The sequence below is a fragment of the Syngnathus typhle genome, linkage group LG12 (assembly GCF_033458585.1).
Source record: "Syngnathus typhle isolate RoL2023-S1 ecotype Sweden linkage group LG12, RoL_Styp_1.0, whole genome shotgun sequence".
Lineage (NCBI taxonomy): Eukaryota > Metazoa > Chordata > Actinopteri > Syngnathiformes > Syngnathidae > Syngnathus > Syngnathus typhle.
In genome coordinates, this window is record NC_083749.1 from 367277 (window position 1) to 390455 (window position 23179).

The 23179-nt window shown below is 47.0% G+C and overlaps 1 protein-coding gene and 1 long non-coding RNA gene across 4 annotated transcripts in view; one reads left to right on the plus strand and one right to left on the minus strand.

Annotated features, from left to right (window-relative positions):
• On the plus strand, positions 1-12420 carry olfm1b (olfactomedin 1b). 2 transcript variants are annotated; one of them, XM_061293031.1, is made up of 6 exons: positions 1-471; positions 5062-5211; positions 5276-5431; positions 6498-6717; positions 9446-9552; positions 11001-12420. In XM_061293031.1, the coding sequence occupies exons 1-6, from the start codon at positions 406-408 to the stop codon at positions 11673-11675; spliced, it is 1374 nt and encodes a 457-aa protein (XP_061149015.1). In that variant the 5' UTR covers positions 1-405; the 3' UTR covers positions 11676-12420. The 2 variants fall into 2 exon arrangements, with proteins under 2 accessions (XP_061149015.1, XP_061149012.1); XM_061293028.1 differs by lacking the exon at positions 1-471 and adding an exon at positions 3666-4060.
• LOC133163339 (uncharacterized) overlaps positions 9430-23179 on the minus strand; it is a 27565-nt gene continuing 13815 nt past the window's right edge. For both annotated transcript variants that reach the window (XR_009716361.1, XR_009716362.1), the window contains exon 6: positions 9430-9535. This is a non-coding gene — a long non-coding RNA (uncharacterized LOC133163339). The remainder of the gene's footprint in view (positions 9536-23179) is intronic.

A 23179-nucleotide genomic window follows, 5' to 3' on the forward strand; every position in this document is an offset into this window, starting at 1 on the left:
CCTCCTTGCCTCGCTCGCTCCATCGTCAGGCTGCAACTTCCGGCGCCTCGCGCTCGGCCAGTCTCTCCACCGGCACCATCGGCGGCGTGTCAGGGCGGGCTGATGTCAACTTTGTAGCGCCGCCACCAACCTACACCACCCACCACCCCATATGCTTCTACCCGACGTGTAAAACGACAGCGAGGAGGTGGAGGAGGAGGAGAAGGAGGAGCGGTGGAGCCCAGGCGATGCATCTGCACACGCGCCGTTGCTGAGGGAAGGAAGAAGGGAGCTACCGTAAGCTCACGTTTGGCCATCCGGCTATTAAAAACAACACCGGCAAAGAAGACGCGGGGGAGGAAAACAACGACAAGGTGAAGGGGGTGGGGGGGGGACACCGTCCTCGCACTCGGGAAGGCAAGAGAGATGCAGCCCGCCAGCAGGCTCCTCACGCTGGTCCTCGTCGTCGTCATGGGCACGGAACTCACACAAGTAAGCTCCTTTTTGTCCTCTTTTAAAACGCCATTTTGCATCCTGTCATCCGGCCCTTTAATTAGCTCAAGCGAAAGGATCGAAACGTGTTGAATGAAATTATACGCGCCGACTCGATAGCGCTACTCATCGTCTCGAGGGGGGGGGGGGAAATCTCATTATTATTGTTTATTGCAATCAAATGAGTGTTCCAGAAAGAACTGTCCCCCCTCCCGGAGGTGTTGTGAGCATGCTCAGTGAGTCCATTAACGTGTAAACACCATCGGTGCACGCTAATAAAAAAAAAAAAAAAGCTGACTTCCTGTGATCTCAAAAGGTAAACACTTCATCAAGGTGGGCGTCGACAAGTCGCGATAGGAGATCAGTTGTTTTGCCAAGTGATGACATAGTAGCTGGTATTCTTCCAATAATCGCTGAGAATCACGGATTCAATACGATAATCAAAGCGTAGTTTTGTAGGATTTACGATGCTAGTTTTTCTTTCAACGCACTTTTATAATACAAAGGAAATTTGGTGTAAACAGGGTACCGATGCCTCTCTGTGTTTACGCTCAACAAATCAGTTCTTTCATATTATCAAAAGTTAGCATCTCACAATATCTACATCGGTAATCAAAGATGTGCGTCATGAAATAAATGTCCAAAGCAGGATTGAAGAGAACTTCCGCAAAACTGTTTTCTTCTTGTATCAAATAATGTTGAACTAAGCGGCGCGCCGCCATCTTACCCTTGACAGTGGAATGGTTCTATTTGTGCCATAATTTGGCAATCATTGCTTGTACTCTTTCCAATTATCAGCTAATCCCCGTATCATCTTATCGTTCTGATATCCAAACAAAGTTTCGCCAACGACGATCTCGCACGATAACGTCACATTCCAAGTTCCTCCTCCGCATTCCGAGTTCCTCCTGGTCGGCAGTCGTAACTGCCGAGGTGCCCTTGAGCAAGGCATCGTCGCCGCCAACTCAGCTCGATTGGTGTAGACAGCACTCGTGGCGCCCATCTTGTCACGTTCTTTTAATTCTTCAACAGAACCGGAAGCCTTACATCCATCCAAAGAATACCTTTGTGTTTTCTTCCTTTTTAGAGGCGCAACAGTGATGTCGCAATCGTTGCAAGGAAAACATTACAACCGATCAGTATATCAAAACAAAGGGCAGATCATCTCCCGCCAAGACAAGCGCCGCAATAAAAGCGTGATAAAAAGAGCGTTGGCGTGGTGATAGCACACTTAAACGCGGCTGCTTATGAAGGCGTTCAAATGGGAAGAATGGATGATGGAAAAAAAAAAAAATCAATATAGTGGAAAATATCAGCTTCATTCTTCAATGCATGCCGTTGTTAATTAGCGATTCTAAATTTGAAAACTTCAGTCCATATGACATCATTAAAACGAGGCTCACCACCAGTTTGGAAAATACGGCGGTACGGTGAAAGCACCTTGACGGATATACGGTAGACATCGTCCATTGATAACCGATCATTTGTATGACACGTACAGTATTTTGCCGAATTTTGGACGGTGCTTGCAAAGGGCAAAATATTATAGCAGCCTTCTCTCTGCAGAGATGCTGACATGATCGAACAATGGAACGATTTGCAGTGAGGGGCGGATGCCATCAGTCAAATGGGGAGGGGGGGAAACTACATTTCACTCAGTTTATTCGGGTCATTATTCGGGTCAGGGCTGAATGGAGTGTCAGCTGACTGAAGGTAGATCGATAGGAGGAGGCGCTGCCAGGGGAGTGCAGGCCATTAACAATTTAGTTTGGAACCATATGAAAGATTATCTTGTTTACAATTTAAAAAAAAAAAAAAGCTAAGTTCTTCAAAAAAAACACTAAGTGGAGTTCAGTGTCGTGAAAGGTTGTCAACCCAAAACTATCATTTTAAAAACGACGTGAATTGAAGCTCGAGGTGTTATGATGTGAGTGGCAGTCAGAGTGGGAGTTGCATTATCGCCGTGCACTTGCGGGGCAGAAGCAAGTGTGTGCGTGTGTCAGTGTCGTCATGGCAACTGCTCCTCACTGTAATGCACCACGGGCGATGATGTTACTTTTTAAAATCGCGCCTCGTGTCTGAGGAACTTTGAATGCTCATTTGTCAGACTCCGAGCATGAAAAATGGATTCGCTATTTGCCGAGAGGATTTTAATTGCTTGTGCTCACAGCGCCGCAGTAAAGACCACTCTCCGGCCACACGCGGTGGCTGACCTCTGCTGATGCGTCACATCCTAACGCAAAGGTCACACGGGAGGTGGGATGCGTCAATGTGGCCAGAGTACATTTGGCCCAGGTTTTACCTGTAAAATGCATTACGGGCGCCATTATACGGAAACACTGCGGCTATTCCGGGGGTCTCATACATGATGCATCGCTGCCATTTTCACTGACTTATTTCACATGGCTGAACTTGGATTTGAAAAAGGGATTGCGTATGATCCAGCCCACCAAACGTTAGCAGAAATTCTATTCTGCTCTATGACCAGGTAACTGGGAGACACAGGTTAAATGTGTCTTCTGCCATCTAGTGGAAGGGCATATCATCGTTTTGCCCGTCACTACATGCCAGCGACATATTTGTCATAAACGTGCACATGAGACTCTAAATTGTCCGTAAGTGTGAATGAGAGTGTGAACAACTGACTGGGAACCAGTCCAGAGTGCACCCCGTCTCTTGTGTACAGTCAACTGGGACAGGCGCCAGTTCCCTTCGGATGGACCTGCAGTCGTTGAACACCCGCAGTACCTCATTTGGCTTCCAGATGGCGCCAGAGCCCAAGGCAATAAAAGCTCATCCTTCATTAAGGCTTGAAAGCATCTCGGCCCCTATTAGAGAACCTCGATGACAAGCTGGGAGTTTATTCAGAGGTGGATTGGAGGGTGGAGGCAGGGTTGCCACAGCAACCGTGAGCATCCCCTCGTCTGATTAATCCCTCATTGTCATCCCGGGCTCAGGGGGGGTCGAGCCACAACGGGCAGATCAAACTGCAATCGCAGATTTTTCCATGAGCCTGGCTGACATCATTGCGTCTGGAGATGGATGCATAGTAGCTCACCCCTCCTCTCTCCCTCCTCCCTCCCTCCCTCTTCACTTTCATCCACTCGGAGCGTGCAGCCTCTTAATGACGGCGGGCGGGAGGCGGGTTGTGGGCGTGAAGCAAATAGTAAAGAGGCGCAATCAGAGAGGGAGACCAGTGCACGGGAGATAGCCGAGCAGCATACAGGTTCCTGCGCCTGTCCTTTCCCGCTGGACCAAGTTACGTCGGAAGAAGAAAATGTGCAAGAAACGAGGAACCGAGCCGGAGACCCGGTGTGAAGCGGCGAGCCAAACCGGGCTATCCGACCCTCGTCCGAAACAAATCTTCCCCGGAGTGGTTAGGATGAAGACGGCGTGAGTGGAGGCGCACTTTCGGCAGGGCGGTGGGTGGGGGAAGAAGATGTCAGTGCCCCTGCTCAAGATCGGTGTGGTGCTGAGCACCATGGCCATGATCACCAACTGGATGTCGCAGACGCTGCCCTCGCTGGTGGGGCTCAACACCACCAAGCTGACGGCGGCGCAGGGCGGCTACCCGGACCGGAGCACCGGAGTAAGTGTGCCACTATTTATTTTGTCCTTTGACCACAGACAAAAACCTCTTCATTTGACTTGAGATTCCAAAATCGAGAGTTTAAACCCATCAAATATCTGAAGACCGCATTTCTAGTGTGCGCTTTACTCACTCCGAGCAACTCTCACGGATCTGTCTCATCTGCATCTTCCGTCTGCTGAAGAGTGTGTGGCAAAATGGGAGGGTTACATATAAGGCAAGAGATCCTGTCCCAGGTTTAGGACCCCCTGAAGCGTCTCTGTCCAATCGTCTACAAAGTGACGAGGGTATGACGCGCGGGGGTTTAAGGCCATCGGATACGTAAAGAACCGATCAGACCCAGTGGGGTGTTTGAAAACCTAAGGATCGAAACATCTTCATGTCCAGTTAGTCTCTTCTACCAACTGACAAGACATTTCTGGGGTAAAACCAATTAAATATCAGTCAAACCTCAAGGCGGTCAACGGTCCTGATCATAGGCACCGTGCTTGTCCGTCTGGGCACGTAGTCTTTGATTCATCCAGGATGGCGCGATCGGTTTCAAGTTTGGTCCACTGCTTGATTTGATAAAAACACCCAAAGCAGGTGTTGGGTTTCTTCCAGAGGAGATCTTCTTTGTCAGGAGTGCAGCAGAGCGGCAGCAGCCTTTTTCCAATTTGTTCGCACCTTCCTCCCACTGATGGAATCAGTGGGTGCACGCGGGATTTGCGGGGTGATTAATGTTTTTTCCACTTGCTCAGTCGGTCGTCTCCAGCGAATGAATGATTCCAGCCCACTCCGAAACGATTGATTTTGTTTGCCGGATCCGCCAAGATTCGGGACCGTGGCCTTCTTCTTTTCGCTCCCATCAGTCTTGCAACTTGGGGTGAACGATTCTGTGATACTCTGACATCTGACATGAATCTCCGTGGAACGTTTCCAATTTGGAATCTTTCCAAAACTGCCCACCACTTTGGCATCTTTCTTACGGCATCGCAACTCAACCACCGTCTGCCTTTCAGGTGCTGCCGGCAAACCCGGAGGAGTCGTGGCAGGTTTACAGTTCGGGCCAGGACGGCGACGGTAGGTGCGTCTGCACCGTGGTGGCGCCCCAACAATCCATGTGCTCCAGGGACGCTCGCACTAAACAACTGAGGCAGCTACTGGAGAAGGTAGTCCCATTCTTAAGATGGCCTCAAAAACAAAAGGCAACATTTCACACGAGTTTGCTCGCAGGTCCAGAACATGACCCAGTCCATCCAGGTTCTGGACCAAAGAACCCAGAGGGAGCTCTTATACGTGGAGAAGATGGAGGTGCAGCTCCGTGGCTTGCAGACCAAGTTCAGGCAGGTGGAGGAGAACCACATGCAGAACATCGCCAAGCAATACAAGGTGAGAGAAATTCCACAACATCACGGCCATCACGCCAATCGCACATTTCAAAGGTTTGGGGTCACTCGGACAATTTGACGTTCTCCGTGTCCCACCTGCATGTTTCACGTCATAACCACGACCCATCGAGCGCATGGCGTTGGCGTTTTTTTCCTGTTCAAAATGAAATCTTTGCGCGTTTTGTTCGTTGTTGTGTCTGCTAGCGAGGTTAGCAAGCCACTACCAACAGCCTGTCGTTTTCTTGCTTGCAGGGCTAACTTTAAGACATGACATAAAGAGAAAGAGAGAAACAGAAAGAGCCACAGGGAAGAAGAGGCAGGTCAAAATCCAGATTTCTTTTCTCCCCTTCCCCATTAACCCAAGTGAGAGCTTTTGGGGCAGTTCAATTAGCAGCGATTACAAAGGCAGTGAAGCCCCGCCCCCCCACAACCACTGATCTCTTCCTGCATGTTACTTATTGCTGTTTTTTCCCCCTCCCTCTCTACTTTGATTCCCAAATGTAATTGATAAAACTTCTCTCATTGTTGTTATTTCATTCTACTTGCTTTGGAGCTTTTTGTCTATGCATATTTGGTTACTCGACAAATCTACACAAATTAATAAAAAACAAAACAAAAAAAAAAAACATCTCGACGTAAAATTCCAGTTGTGTGTGACATGTTAAAGAAAAGAAAAAGAGAAAAGTAAAGAAAAGCATGTAATCCTTACTACAATGTTGCATTTTAAAAAGACTATGACCAATAAAGAGCTTTCCCAATTGTTGCTGGTGTACCGAGGGCTTGCTTTTTGTATTCTATTTTTGTTTGTTTGAAGCGGCTGGTCACCGCGGGACGGAGCCTCGACAGCAAAAAAAAAAAATCTGCGGGTTTGTGCACACACACACTTACACGTACACTCAAATGCACAATCACCACACACAAGGGGTCTTGGTGGTAGGTTAGCGTTAGCGTAGCCAGGAAAAGACAGTTTTTTTCCTTTTTTTTTCTTTCGCGGACGCTTGGCTGGGTGACGGGCTTGGTTTTGCGACGCGCCTGACACTCAACCGAGCTTATTCTAATCCTTTCAGGCCATAAAGGCGAAAATGGAGGAGCTTAGGCCGTTGATACCCGTGTTGGTGGAGTACAAGGCCGATGCCAAATTGGTATTGCAGTTTAAGGAGGAGGTCCAGAATCTGACGTCAGTGCTAAGCGGGCTGCAGGAGGAGATGGGGGCCTATGACTACGAGGATCTCCACAGCCGAGTGTCAAATCTCGAGGAGAGGCTTCGAGCGTGCATGCAAAAATTGGGTAGGCCGCAGACGCAGACATGTGCACGCACACACCTGCAAGCACCATACCGACACGCCGAAAAGATACTCAGGCACATTCACATCAAGGAAAAAACACACTCCAGGCTATAGTCCAAGTACATCTGAAGATTTTTTTTTTTTTTTACGAGTAGAGCTGCAACTCACGATTATTTCAGTAATCGACTAATGAGTCGATTATTTTTCAATTAATTAAATTTAAAATCATTTCACAATTTTCATCTGTTTAATCAAACACAGGACATTATTTGAAAGTCAATGCAGAAATTGCACAAGTAAAGGGATTTTTTTTCCTGGTTTGGCTCTAACATGTTAGAAAATGAGCAAAAACCTTCATGATTGTTTTTCAAAGTAAAAGCAGATGTTGGCAAATATCTCGTTTGGATTCAAGAGTGAAGACAGAGCGTTTGCCGACACATCGCGTCATCTTTCGTGACATGGTTTCTCCAGAACGGTTTTGCACAATGATCATCATATTTAATGGCTAAAACACAAAGGATGGACCGTACCATTGGGCTGTTTGGCTTTCCCGGCTCAACGACAGCATCTCAAAAGCAACGACTGAGGAAATCATCTGAGAAAAAACACGAAGGCGTCACGGCGACGATCAATGTCTCGCCGACTCGCCAAGTTCCTTTTGCTTTCCAGCCCGTGGCCAATGGCTTCACACCTCTGTCGCGAGTCTCGGCGCTAATGGATGCACACCCACACTCGATTGAATAAGACGGCAGCAACGCGGACACGCTGCAAATCGCGGGTAGATTGTGTCCCCGTATTTTGATGATTATCTTCTACACTTTTGATCTCCGCCGCACGGTCTGAGCCAATTTCGACAACGAGCTAACGACCCCGCTCAACGTTAGCCGTGTTTGCAACTTGTGATTTGCTGGAAAGTTGAAGGTCAAGCCTTGAGACTGGCGCGACTTGTTGCCTGCCAACTCTGGGCCGAAGCCAGCCCAGTTGATGCTTGCAGCGCGGTTTCCGCGTGAGCACAAGACAAGAGGAGATAAAGGACGAGGTCACCCAGCCAGGGACGGCAGAATCCAAGCCCGCCGGCACTTTCATGTTAGCACAAAAGGCGTAGCGGTGCCCCCTGTTGCTGGGATTTCATTCATGAAGGTCAATAAGCTGCATGAGCGTCAGCAGAACAGAAAGGGGAGGAAGGGAAGAAAGGGGGGACTGCAAAGAGGGGGTCCAATTCAAGTTCAAGCCGCAGTGACGGATCCCCCGCAATCTTTGAACGTGCTTCAAATATCGGACAAAAATTGGACAAAAGGGTGATTTCATTTGTGAAGGAGTTCAGAGTCCCAAGTGAAGAACCTATGGCGAGTCATCAAATGTTATCACTATGCCCCGCCCACCCAGCAAGTCATGACATATGTAAAAGTGGCTTGAGGGCTTTAAACAATAATGATTTCCGACATTTCATCAGCGACTGCAACAAAGGAAAAGTATAAAGTAGATTCTGTCCTTCAAGCTTTGCTGTGTACTGAAAGAGTCCTGAGGCAAGGCGAGGCGGGCAGGAAATAGGGGGCGGGGCGCAATGAACATCGATCAAGCGGACGCGCCGGCTCGCCGGGCAATAATCAAATCGATAAATCACCCGCCGTCACGTCCCGACGGTGCGAGCGCTTGAGGCTAAAGCTCAATGTTGACGAATGAGGCGGGAAGTTCATACCGCAACACCTGCGAGATGGGACCCACTTACAGATTGACTATTAATAATGTTTATTCAATGAGGCCACCAAAATGGACTCCTTTGGCTCTACCTAGCAATGTTTTTTTCATTGCGTCGCCACCTCAGCCGCCACTTCCCGTCTGCTTTGACCTCCGTACATTCAGGGGGGATTAGACCATCCAGACTTTAAGAAAAATATTTGCACAAATGGAGGATTTGCTTCGCAGGCAGAGTAGGAAAGCAGCAGCCGAATTATTTTAAGATGGATGCAGGATTGGAGCATATATATGAATGATTAAATCGAGCAGAGATGGAATTACTTGATAGTAATCCTTCTGAGGATTACCTAAGAGAACCATTGCCAATACTGCGTACGACAACAGTAATTTATACGAGTGCATTACCTTTAAAATGAATACATTTTCAATTCATGCTAATTGTTTGACAAGAAAACTCCAAAACAGAACACACATACATTTTGGATATGAAGATGCCAGAGGAAAATAAGTGGAGCACTTCACAGCAGGGGATTTTTTTAGGAGGCTTAAAAGGAGTTTGCGGCTAATTTGTGCAAAAGGGGCTCACGGCAAGCCGAAAGAGGCCATCGTGACTTGCTCTTTAAACGAACCTCGCCCAATGGCTCATTAGGAAGTACCTCATTCAAAGCGCCTAATTGACATTTGCTGGAGTGAAACGGCGTCCGAAGGAACGGACGCTTCACAGCAAGCGTTTTATACCCTGTTCTCGGCCATCGTCGCGTGGAACTCAATCACCGCCAATTAAAACCGTAGCGGATACAGAAAGTACACGCGGCAGCTCTTGGTGTGTGAGCGGAATAACAACAATTATCTATTGACCATTACAAAGACGGAGGGGAGAGGCCAGATGGACGCCGCTCCCCTCATCCTTCAGGCAAACTCATTTGGATGTCGAGCAAATGAAATCGGGGGCCTAATGAATTGGACGTTTAAGACAAAGCGGCCCCCGAATGGCTTTTGGCTCCCGTTTTCTTACCTCTCGTCCTCTGCAGCGTGCGGCAAACTGACGGGCATCAGCGACCCCATCACCATCAAGACGTCCGGGTCTAGGTTCGGCTCCTGGATGACGGATCCCCTGGCGCCTGAAGGAGACACACGGGTATGCGAAAACTTAAGTGGTCTCGATGAACTTATGTCACGTTTAACATCTACGATTGTTGGCCTCGGTTGTTTTACGAGCAAATCGTTGGATTTAATGACTTTGGTTGGAATGGGGCCCGAAATTGTCCAGATGATGCTACGCTGTTAAAAACACCACGACAAGAAAAAAGAAAAGAATAATACATGGTCGCATTTTCGCTCTGCAATGAGAAAACGCAAAAGATAAATCTTTGCGACTTTAACCAGACAGCAGCCGAGCGGACAAGCAAAGGTGACGAGCGGGAAGTAAACACGTTTTATTGGCGGCGCTTTATTGGGCCTCGCATCGCAATCAGCGACCCAACTTTCAATGTCACGTCCGCCGCCATGTAAATTGCTTCCTGGAGGCTGCTTCAACTTGCAAATTGCTGACCTAAGGTTATATTTAGCACACCGCCAAGGCTACCTGGAAACAAATACATAATAAGCAGATCGTATGAAAGATCTCAGCACATTTGATCTGATATGCGCACTCTATTCTGGATTGTTTGATGTTGGCAGAGATCTCGAACAAACCGGTAGTAGCAATTAACAACCGGCTGTGTAAAATGATCCAGAATTATTTTCCTGATTACCGCAATGCATTTCTGTTACGGACTGGTAATTTTTCTATTAGCGGCTCGGAATGATGGAGGGTGGAGCGACTTGGTGAAAAGCCGCTGCTGCCAACCGCAAAAACTGTCGACATCGATCCGTCTCCTTGAATTAGCGCTGACGAGCGAGCACGCCGCCAAAATCCGGCGGCGGTGCTGAGGAGAAGGTCAGCGTTGTGACTGCGGATAACGCAGTTTGGAAGGTGAAATCATTTGGAGGTTGCGCAATCTATGATTTGGCCAGTAACCGTCAATCTGCCGCTCGCTTCGGCCAGACCCCATTTTGCTGATCAATAAATGGATATTGGGAAGCGTGACAGGAGGAATGTCAATTCTCTGTTGGTGGTTAAAGCTGTTAGCCTCCCGCAGTCCCAATTAGGGAAAGACTTTTTCATGTAATTCCCTTTATCAACAATCGTAACGATCGACAAATTAAGTCAGTGGTGCGCTTTGTTTTGCTTCAATTAGCCAGACTAGCGTTTGCAGTCTGAGGGGGTGAACAATTCTCCGACAGTGTCCTCACAAGTCTCCGCATTAAAAGTCTCAAGTACCTCAAGGTCAGGACGATTCTTGTCTCGCAGCACGAGGCAAAATTAAAAAAGTATATATCGACCAGACTACAACTTATAACTTGAAAAACATGAACATTGGGACACTTGGTAAATCAAGATACCACTTGAGATAGCTAGCTAGCTAGATACCTTATGATTAATAAAAATTCTTCATGGCCATTTTATATCCGCAAGCTCAGATTGAAGATCTAGCTGTGAATCCCTCATGACCTTAATTCCCATGTGTTTGCTGTAATTCTCAGGTCTGGTACATGGACGGTTACCACAACAACCGCTTTGTGCGCGAGTACAAGTCCCTGCAGGACTTCATGACAACAGACAACTTCACCTCGCACCGACTTCCTCACCCGTGGTCTGGAACGGGCCAGGTGGTCTACAACGGCTCCATCTACTTCAACAAGTTCCAGAGCCACGTCATCATCAAGTTTGACTTCCGCACGTCGGCCATCAGCAAGTCCCGGCAACTGGACTACGCCGGCTTCAACAACGCCTACCACTACGCCTGGGGCGGTCACTCCGACATCGACCTGATGGTGGACGAGGGCGGACTGTGGGCCGTCTACGCCACCAACCAGAACGCCGGCAACATCGTTATCAGCAAGCTGAACCCCAACACGCTGCAGATCGTCAAGAGCTGGACCACCAACCACCCCAAACGGAGCGCCGGCGAGTCCTTCATGATCTGCGGCACGCTCTACGTCACCAACGGCTACTCGGGAGGCACCAAGGTCTACTACGCCTTCTCCACCAACTCCTCCACGTACGAGTACATGGACATCGCTTTCCAGAACAAGTACTCGCACATCTCCATGCTGGATTACAACCCGCGGGACCGCGCCCTCTACGCTTGGAACAACGGCCACCAGGTGCTTTACAACGTCACGCTGTTCCACGTCATCCGCTCGGAGGAACTGTAGTCGCGCTACGACGGCGAGATTAGATCTGCGAAAGACTGAATGTACACGTAGAGACTTTGAGGAGCGAGGCGGGGAAAAAAAAAAAAATCTAAATATCAGATCATTAGATTTAACAAAAACAATATGGAGAATTTTGTATGTTTAAAAAAAAAAGATTGTACTATGACTATCCTAGTTAGGCAATAGTTGACGTTATTTTCTAGTTGCCATCCTTTGGAATGAAATACTTTGATTGTTTACTGCGTAGAGAATGATTGTGAAAGTAGACTCCATCTATATCGATCTATATATGTACTCTATATCAGATTTAAAATAATACAAGAGACAGATGCCAAAAAGAAAACCATGCCTTTTTTATGTCATTGACTCGCATTCATTCCAATGGCTGATTATTCTGCAGTAATCAAACAGTCCTGAAACAAAGACTATTCTTGCTAAGCCAAAAAATAGATATATAATACAAATAAATCAAAGCAAATAAAATAAAAAATATAATTAATCAACGCAAACAGTTGGGTTTGCAATGGACACACTCCTCCAAGGACTCGACAGTACATCGTGTGGTATCGTTTTCATCGAGTATCGTAGCAAATAAAGTCCGCCGAGGACAGCAACAATAATGACCGAAGGCCCCGACTGTTGCTGGGCTCTCTCGCCGAAGCTCATTTAACTTGTGTCGCTGACTACTATTTGTGCAAAAAAAAAAAAAAAACGCTTTCTTTGCATGAGTGTTTTCTACTGCTACTGAATGTCTTTTGCCCTAGCTATAAAAATAAAAAAATAAAAAAGGAATACGGGGGGGGGGGGGGGGGGAGGTTTGCTTGGGGAATTTTGATATCTTTAGCTGCTTCTTTGTAATTATTTATAGCTTTGTTTGATTTTTCACTTCTGTTCTCGTCTTTGTATCACCGTAACCGTCGGCGTCATAGCTTCCCTTTTATTTCTGAATGCATGGAAGGAATCCGAAAGTAAAAAAAAAAAAAGAAACATGACTGAATGTATCTAAGGTTGTCATCGAGAATTCAGCTCATTCGTGGTTGAAATTTCTTTCTTTACGTTGAGTGTCACGTGCCCGCTTGTGAAGAACCGTATTGTTTTTAATGTAATCTCCCTGGACAAAAAAAAACAACAGGATTTCTTTTTCAGCTGTACTGGATGTGTTGTATCTGAGATGAGATAGAAAATGATTTGTGTCAATAAAAAAGGAACTACAGTGTTTAGATTGTCATGTTAAAGAACAAAAAAAATAGCTTGGTTAAAGCTTTGCGGAGCATATTTGCTCAAAGCCTCCGTTTACCTTCGATGTACCAACGGGATTGATTGTGAGCGCTCATGGAATAAGCCCCTCCCCCATTTCCTGCCATCACCCCCCCCTCTGTGTCAACTTTGATGTCCTTTTCGTTGGCGCGCCGCCTTTCCTCCATTTTGCTCGAATTCACTGGGTTTGGCTCGCCCCCACCTCCACCGTCTTTGCTGTCCAACCTTCAGCCTGTCAATCTCTTGCCCCATTCTCTGCTAAACGACCCCGTGCCCCCCCCCCCCCCCCCCCCCCGCCTTCAACGCCTTTTCGTTCTGAGAATGTTTCAATCGATGAATAAATGATTGCTTCTATTTTCTCCGGGAGTGTTCGGCCAACACAAGCCGCTTTGCTCCTGCGGAATACGCTACGGATGATAACGTTGGGGGGGGGATGTCAGCGGGCCGATCTGCCGACGCACACGACTGAATGAGCTGTCACTCATCAGCTGACTCCATTTGCATTTCATTTTTTCCTTTTCAGCTGTGATTGGCGCCTCGGACCTGTTTCCTCCACCTGATAGTTTGCATTTCATTTCATCACGTCGTTGCGCCGACTCGGCGGGCACAAACACGGCTTCTGTGGGGGCTAATTAGCTGTTGCGCTCCTGCAACGACGGCTAAAATAACACAGCAAAAAGCTTTGACCTTGCTCGGGCCCGACAAAAAGGAGCTCCATTTCCCCAAGGACAAAAGCACTTATCAGTAATGGAAAGCCACCGAGCCAATAACGGGCTTGCTCAGATGTCGCGTAGCGCTACAAAATGGACGCCCAGGTGTCACTGTGTACATTTCCGCAGACATTGGGGGGCACCTCTAAAGCTAACTTGTTTTGGAAATTGTGCGACGGGTCCTTCGATTCATTTTTGGATTCCAAACCACCGCGGGAAATTATCCAATGTCATTCGTTTAAACAGGGACTATGCAGTTTTGGTTTTTATTGTTTTTTGCATTTTGTTTTGGCTAACAACCAGCCAAGCTCGAAGATGCTACAAAAACACGTCGCACAAAAACGTCACTAAAATTCCCAATGATTTGCAAGGAACTGATTAATTTTAATCAATTTAACAATTTTAATTAAACTAATTCAAAAATTAATTAATCAATAAAAATGATTTAATTTAATTGATTTTATTTTGTTTACGTTAGACTGCAATGCTCCCCGCCGGTGAGATAGTTCCGACCTCGCCGGCAGCCTTGAAATGCGGCAAGGCTAGCGAAGACATCGGGAGAACGGCATCTTGTTATGGAAATGATAACCTTAAGTTGAATCACATTTCAACAGCTGGAACGCAAACGTCTGACAATTTTGCATCGCAAATATTTCCCAGTAGGCTTCATCACGCTACACGGTTTCATTGTAGCTGTCAGCAAAGGTCTGACTAGTCTGAAATTATTACAAGCCCTTTGCGGCGTGAAATAACAGTTGATAATAAATCAATACAAACTTTGGCAAAAAAAAAAAAAAAACGAAAGCGGGAGACGGTTTGTTTTAATGATGCACCGTAAAACATCTCAAAAGATTCCGACGGGGCCGAAGCGTTCAGTTTGCGATACAAACTCACTCAACGTGCTAATTACTAGCTTTAATGAGCCGCTTCATGGATGTTTTTGTAAAATGCGCTCCATGCAAGTATAAACGTGATTAAGGTACGGCATAAAATAGCCAAATCGCCAACTTTTTACAAACCGTGTCAATCCAGCCTATTAGTCTTGTAGGAAATCACAAAGAGTGTCCTTTTAAAGGCCTGCGGGTCACCTCATTAGCTTCCGGAGAATTATGCAGCGCAATTAGGGAACGAGGGATCCCGCCACCCGTCACTACCGTGACAAGCTGTGGGAACATGTGGCGGGGGAAAAAAAAAAAAAAAGCAGGCAAAGAGAGGAAGGTGAGGCAGTCCGGGATGAACGCGCCAGATGGTGTTCATTGATTATTCATCGCCTGTGATGGATGTCACTGTCAGAGCGGCACGCCAATCTCAGTTTCGGTGCACCGAGGGTCGGGAAGCGAGGGGTGGGCGGGGGGTCAGGGTAAGGCGCTCTACCCGGGCATTGTTCAATCGCGGCATGTCTCGAATTGTGTATTTACGCTCATGTATGTGGACGGATCAGAGGGATTTAGGGCTGGAATGTTACATTGCGGCGGGATTAACGGAAGGCCCCCCCCCCCCGCTGATTGGTTTGCGGGCTTCTGTGCTTGCCAAGGTGGGGGGAAGGGGGCGTCTCATTCCAAGTGCACATTCAAAAGCATGGGGACCTTTTTGAGCAGTCACGCACGAGCTGGCCGTTTTGTCACAAAGTGCGCTTTGACAAGAGTTGGCGATTGACACGTCACTTCCAATTTGCATCGGCGATGAAAGCGGCAGGACTGGGACGGCGTAACATCTTTTTGCAAGGCTGGCATCGTGCAAGAGAGCAGATCAAAGCGCTATGCGTAATGATTGCAATTTGGCGGCATAGTACATAACAAACAAGTTGAAGAAAGTACGGGTTTGAAAATGTTTGAAAATGTGGATTGATTGCTTGACGTTCATTCCGAAGGGCAATGCCGTTCCTCCGTTTAAAAGGCGGGTGTGATTTGGCAGCAGCAATATGTCGCCGTGCTGACTTGAAAATTTTCTTGCTCCACTTTCCTGTTTATCATTTGAAGCAGTTTTATGAAGCGCGCCGCCTCACCTGCAGCTTTTTTTATTTTTTTTGGAGAGGCGAGCTGCGGCTCCCTCCTGGCTTGACTGCGCATTTCAATGGGGATTTGAGTCTTGACCCGCCGACTGCCTCCCACCAGCCTCCGATCGTCATAGAAAAAACAACTTTATGCCACAATCGGGCTTTCTGTCTGGCTCTTCTTTATTTACATGCAGACTGGCAGAAGGCGAGGTCCTTTCAGGTCAGCTAAATCCCATTTGTGCAATGTGACCTCCACTCAACTCCGGCGCTATCCAAAATCAATATGTTTCCTGTTTGTGTATTGAACAATAACACAGCGGTAGCGTGGCAAGTCCCAAGAATTGGTGGCTGATGAATTGCCTCTCCAAACTATTGATTGGCTTTAACCAGCGGAGGGGCTGATGTCCGCTATGGGAAGGGCCGATGGGATTTCGGTCTCAGAAGTGAGGCTCAAAAAGGGAACAAAGCACCAAAAATGACACTCGGGATTTCTTTTCGATCTCAGGATACAAGGACTGAGCAAAATGATTATAATTTAAATATTTTTCTGCAAAAAGCGGCGTGGGACTTGTCATCCAAGAGTCGAGCCTCCGGAAGCAGCAGGCTGGCGCTGCGATGCACCGACATTTGTCCGCCTCTCCATTAGCGCCCCGCTCAATTGAATTACAGCGGAGGAGCGCTTCGGGTTTCTCGCGTGGTTCGCCAGCAATGTTGACGATTAGGAAATTGCAATTAGGCGGCCGTGTGAGATTCCGTGTTTGGTAGAGTGCGAGCTTTAAAAATGAAGAAGACATTCTGCCAACCCCCCACCCTGGGCGACCGCAACAAGAAATTAGGCCTGCCTTTTTTTTTAACGACCTCATCCAGGGCTGGCTTTAAAGCAAAGACGAGCTCGCGTTCCAAGGCTATAAAACAGCCGGCGCTTTTAATTAAATCAGGCTTGGAAATGGCGTCCGATTGGATGGAACGAGCAGGCGGCGTTGTAAAAGTTGCGTGGCAAAGACGACTTCGTTTTGACCTCCCCGGCTGCCTTTGGGAGATATTTTGGGCACGCTCCTTCTCGCCTGGCTTTATCCTCCCTCATCAGGATTTCACATTTCATCCCGGCCGTTAATGGACAGCGGCCGCCGCTCGATTATGCAAATGCGACGAGTTTGGTCGGATCCAAATTGGCGCTTTTATCGGGAGATGTCTCGCGCCATCTTGCACTTGCAAATGTGCGGCTGAAGTAGAAGAGAGAACAAATTCACCTTCATATTGTTTTGGAGGATGAGTTGGGACAATCAATTGCTTCCATCTGCATTGATTCTACATAAAAAAAATAAAGTCTGATGTGACCAGTCTCAGAAAATGCCTTAATACGTGAAATTGATAACGTTCAATATCAATCATATCACAAATCTCACATTAAAACGGCGGTACGGAGTCGTTTTTCTTTCCGGCGTAGCAGCAACACGCTAGCGTCATCATGCCACTCATTGAAATGTTACAAACACATTAGTGGAGGGCTCAATCTCCTTTTGTTCAGCACCGCGAGCGACGACTAACGTCCGCCAAGGAGATAAATGGCGCCTCGCTAGCGTTTGGCTCTCTGCGGAGCGGCGCTCCTGACGGCGGCGTATGGATTTCCACGTCCGGGGCCTGCGAGGCCCTAATGATATTTAGACAAAGTGCATCTGACAAACAAGAGAGCGATGGGCGAGACAAGGGCGTGTTTTCTTTTTTTCCTTTTTGCGCAGATGGGATGTCGCTTTCTTTGCACAGAAGAAGGACGATGGAGAGAACATGGCCGCCGATGCTGATTGCCAGGCCGCCGCTTGAGACGGATGCGTCGGATTTTACAGTGGTATCAATCACAGGCGGAAAAGTGTTAAATAATGTCCTGGCAGATTTTTTTCACACAGGGAAGAGAGCGAGGCTGAGCAAAGCGAACAATGAAGAATCTTTATTTACAGTCTACAAGAAGATATGACTCTGAAATTATCTGCTGGTTTTTTTTGCAAGGCTATAAAAAGTCTGCACACCCCAGTTTAAACCCAATCGGTACAAATCAATTGAGAGAATATTTTTTAAATAATAACAGATGCTTAAGTGCTAAACATTTAAGAAAAAAAAATTCTGCCAACTTTCTAACTTAACGTTAAAAAGAATGACTTGGGCATTGAATAATAAATGAAATCCATTTAGCAAGGTGCACCTAAAATAACGCAGGGCCCCCGGGCCATACGTTTGACACCTGCAGCACGGCAATGAAAATCCATATTAGAGCCGGTTGTATCAATAATGTATCATAAAAGATAATGATACAATACATCACAATATCACCCCCCCCCCGGGATCATCTTATGGACCCTTTAAAATGAAATAAAAATGATGAAAAAAAAACACCCAAAACAAATGTTGCGCTCGATCCGTCTTCTTTATCACCTGGCTGGTCGCTATCCTCTCCTTTCCTTTCTCCCGCCACAATCGCCGATCAATCCGCTCACATTCACCGAGTCATGAATTATAAATGTTTTTATTTATTCACCCTCACGCCGCTAGCTACAGTGAGAGAGCGAGCGAGCGTGAGGGGGGGGGGGGGGGAGATGTTTTATCACGCTCCAAGCACACTCGGCGGGAGAATATTCCGTCCTTGGCCAACAGCTCGTGGAGCGATATGACATTTCTGGGCGGATTACAAAGCCGGGCCGTCACGGCAGATCTCATTTGTTTGTTCCGTGTCACTTTTGGGGCGGCGGTGGTGGAAATGGCCGGGACAGAAGAGGATGTGATGCTTTATTGGAAGGCATTTCATCATTTCTTGATGGTCCCCCGAGGCCTCGCGCTGTGCAGTGCTTGCTGAGCTGAAAAGGCGTGGATGTTTGAAATTGGCTCAACAGCGCCCCCTGTTTTTGGATGCACTGGATTTACACCTGTGCGTGTCCCCCCCAAAAAATCCCAACCAAGTTACTATCCACATAATGACCACCGTCACTGTCCAATGGCGAGGCTACATCGCCAACTACTGGCTTGGCATGTGCACAACAGGTGTCCTCCTTCCATCTGCGTATTTACTTGGCGTGGCGTCGCGAGTCACGACGGAACAATAGAGGCGTCCTTTTAGCGGTCTCTGCGAATGATTCGCTCCCGACGTGAGGAAGTCTATTTTGAGAGAAGACACGGTTGGAGGAGGAGGCGAAGCTGAGATTCCTCAGCCAGTTATTGAATAATTTACACAGGCTGCCAGTGTACTCATTAGGACTCTACTGTAGCGAGCGGAGTCGGGGTGAGGGGGGGAAGCGGGCGAGAGGCTGTCAAATGGCGAGGGATGAGGCAAAGAGGCTTGGAAGCGGGGTGCAAACGCTGAGCGGCGAGGGGAGGTGGGGGTTGGCCAATACAAGGCGAGAAGAAGTATCATGGGAGAAGGAGGGGGGGAAAAAAATTGTTTCTGTCGGTGCTGTGATTAAAAGATTTATGGAAGCTCCAGTATCCGAGCATGCCACTCTTCCCTTTGTCTTCTTTCAACCGGGTTGCGGCGGCGGGCCGAGGGAGCCGGCTAAAGCCTCCATTGATCGCGCAAACGAGGTCCGGCTCGCTCTTTGAAATACCCCCAATGTGACTGCGAGGAAGGGGTGAGGTGGATTGGAAGGATATAATCGGGGGTACGGGAAATAGACAGTATAAAAATTGGCCAGCAAAACGTGCATGAAGACAATCAGGTTGTTATTGTTCTGATGATAACTCCAAATTTTGTTTTATGAGATCAGTATTTGATCGGCCGCCATGTTGAAAGGTCACATCAGACGAGGAGAACGACTCCTGTTCATTTCCGCCCCGGCTACGTGAAAGGGGTTGTTTGCACAAAACACATCAAGTGCGCTCCTCAAGAGGATTTTGCAAAACTCCCGCTCACCCGGCTTTCGCGCCGCGCCGATATTGCCTCTCCATCCACAAATTCGGCGAGCATGCTCCGACTGTGACAATCGGCAGCAATAGCGTATCCATCCCTCCCCCCTCCTTCTCAGCGGTGAATATTTCATGAGCGGCGCACGGCAGATGTTTCTCGTAAAACGCATCAATATTTACTTTTGGTCGCCGCACTTCATGTTTTAGTATTCAGGTGACACAGCGGGAGATTGGCGGCGGGTGGCCCAACGGCAGCTAGGCTGCTTTTGTCTGCTTCAAGAAGGCTAGAGACGCGTCGTGAATGACAATCGGCCGGCTAATAACTTAGCGCTAGTTTTAATTTTATTTTTCAACATGCTATACACAAACATTTCAACATGCTAGCCTCGTTATTTTAGCTATCTTAACTCATTCGCATTTTTATTATCAACCTATTAGCATTTTTTTAAAATTATTTTTATTGTCAAATGGGCGAACACAGCTAAAAAACCAACACGTTTTTGAAGGCATCAAAATGGAGGATTATGATTTTTTTTGGGATGTGGAGCTAAAGTTGTGATTTATCTTATTTCCAAGGGCAGAAGAGAATGAGGCGTGCATGTTATCGCAACTGTAGTTGCCACACTTGTTTTGGAATCAACAGAATTTGGTGTGGGGGGTGGGTGAATCCCAACATAATCTGGATTAGCCGGCCTTTTTTGGCCGCCGCCAATTCCCTGGAGAGCGGAAAAAAGGGAAACTAAAATGCCTTGCGGCGGTGATATTTTTCCCGCTCGCTAGATGACAAATGAAAACGGAGGGCCTTCTCCCTGAAGAGCCTCCATTAGTGATCACTTAAGGGGCTGCGGTCCACTATGAAGCTGTTGGCAGGGAGGGGCGAGGGGGGTGCTCTCTTTGGACTCGCAAATGGTGCGGATTAGCTCCAGCCAATTGTGGGTGGAATCCAAAAATCAACATTGTCCAAATCTATATCTCTCGATCTATCTGAAAACGGCTTTGGATCTTCCCCAACTCAGCTAATGATGTCACGGCCTTACATTGTTTCTTATCATTTTGTCATGGCTTTTTAATGATTTTTTCTCCCGACGCCAAACGTGAAAATCGAACGCGTTTCATCGAGCCGTTTCCTCGCAGGAGGGATTAGCGGACGGGATCCTCGGCGCCAAACAAGAAAATGTCACGATGCAACTCGTGGGCAAGAAAATATTGAGCGAGGATCAGTTTGATTGCGTTTGACAAGAAAAAGCAGCCTGGCCTCATTGACCACATCGATTTACGTGACGGACGGGCTCGCAACCTTAATCAGCGCTAACCTTTAACGCTGACAGATAAACCCCAACACGGCGCAAGAAACATGTTAGCTTTGCAACGGCTGGCTAGCGGCTAATGCAACTTTTCTTTTTTTTTTTTTAATCACCCTGACCGACATCTTTGATGTTGCTCGGAAAAAGTCAACTTTCCACGTTTGCGTGCACAGCACCCTCATGATCCAGAGGGTGCCCCCTTTCTCTCTGGGCTCCAATGTGGCACTAATTGGCACCGAGTCTGACAGCTATCCAGCCATCCAGCCAAATTCTTAATGACACCGCCTCACAAGCCTGGTGGAGGCACGGATGAAAATACTTTTTTTTTTTGTCTTCCCCTTACACTCCTTGCACACGTGCTGAGCTACTCCAGCGTTCGCTCCGAATTTCAAATACTAGCAACTTATAACACATAAAACACATTGAACTAACCTGTGGTTACTGATTGATCTCATTTTATTCAGAGGATAAAGAATATATGCCTTTGCTCAGACAAAGTTTGCTTCATTAACCTGGCTAAGATGTACAATAATACTTTAAAAAAAAAGAAAATTCACTTTGTGTGGCATTTTGGCTACGACTTGATGAAAGAGGAGATGTATCGCAATGGATCAATTCCTCAATCGATAACTCAATAGACAACAAATTAGAGGAGATGGAATTTAAAAAGTCAACAAATGCACCGACCGATCTTTGTCAATTGGATGTCTCGTCCATTCAGGACAAGGACACAAATGATCGATTTTCATCTCACTCTAATCATTTTGATTCCAAATGACTCACAGACGAATCTGCTGAGTTTGCGCTATAATCGACCCAGTCACGGTTACTGAATACATTGGACACGTCTTTGTTTCCCGTTACCGGCTCTTTGAAGAGTGTGTTGGGCTCCCAATAGTGACATTTGTACCGGTGTGTCCAAATATTGCTTTTTGGTGTGTGTGATGTAAGAAAATACTTAAGATGTCAAAAGTGATTAACGGCTAAAAAGAGACGCTGTGGAGAAAATGATCTGTTTCTGTTTGTCCTGCTGTACACAAAGGCCCCAGTGGAGCTGCTGTCCGGGTCAAACTTTCTCAACTGATCGATATTCAATCTGTCAGAGCGCCAGATGCGGAACTCTGCGCGACGACGACGCTAGATATTAAAATTCGACGCTTATTTTGAACGAGGCTTGGAATTCAGGAAGAGATTACCGCATTACTCGAACCAAATCATCTTTCTCGAACCAATTTAGTTCAATCGGATCGGGGGTTGGAAATCACTGCACAATTGCGTCAAAAGATTTTGGACACCTTCCTCCGCCTTGTCTGGAATGAAAGGTTCTCGAGGGATTTGTTCTTGTCTTAAAAGGTCGGTGTCCTTCATCAAAGTGGTGTGAAGATGATACATCATTTTGACTCCACTCGGTCGGGCTTAGATTTGCAAAAGGTCACGCTCAGCCCCCGCCGGGAAACATCACCTCGTTGGAAAAGTCGAGTACCTGACATTGGAGATAGTGCCCCGTGTGGTCGCGTAAAGCTGTTCACTGGACGCTGAAGCATTTCATTTTTTTTTGCTATGGTGAAAAGCCAACACGAATGTCACACGCAGCTAGCTTTGTTAGCACGTAAGTAGTGTAATGTTAGCATTCTGGTTGCTTGAATGAGTTTGTCACGACTGAAAAAATCTATTTAGTGTCTGAACCCAAAGGAAAAAATACTAAAACACATTTGATCTCGTTATCGGTACTGGTATCGGTGATACTTACTCGATATACGATATTTGATCACCTCTATTGGTATCCGTCGCACCGAATCTGGCCGCATCGTACGACAGTCTCATAAATCTACTCCTGGATTGCCGTCAAGTCGAGAGACACAGCGAGGAATGTGACCGCCATCAATCCTTGGCCGCTCAGAAGATGAATGAGTGTCGTTTAAGATTCTTTTCTTCCCATTGGTCCAGAGAAAAAAAAAAAGTGCTGATCTGCCAAAACGTAATAGGCAGTAAATCTATTGTATCGCATTTCACTTTTTGTAAGTGGATAAAAAGATGACAAATGTGTCACTGGTACTGCACGACGCGCAACCTCTGACTGAAGATCCTTCACGGATGTTCGAGGGCGAGCCACGTCTTACGTCACGCCATTTTGCCTCTCGCCTGGCTGATTACAGCATCCCGGATCCGAATGAAATCATATTTCATTTTAATGAGAGATTAAGACTTTGCAGTGGAAGTTATGATAATATTATGCGCTATCACATCCTCACACATGAAGACTTTCAGGGTTTTTTTTTGTGTTCGACAAAGATTACGATTACCCGTGGATCTTGGAGATGACCTTTGAACAGATCATCAGGAATTTCG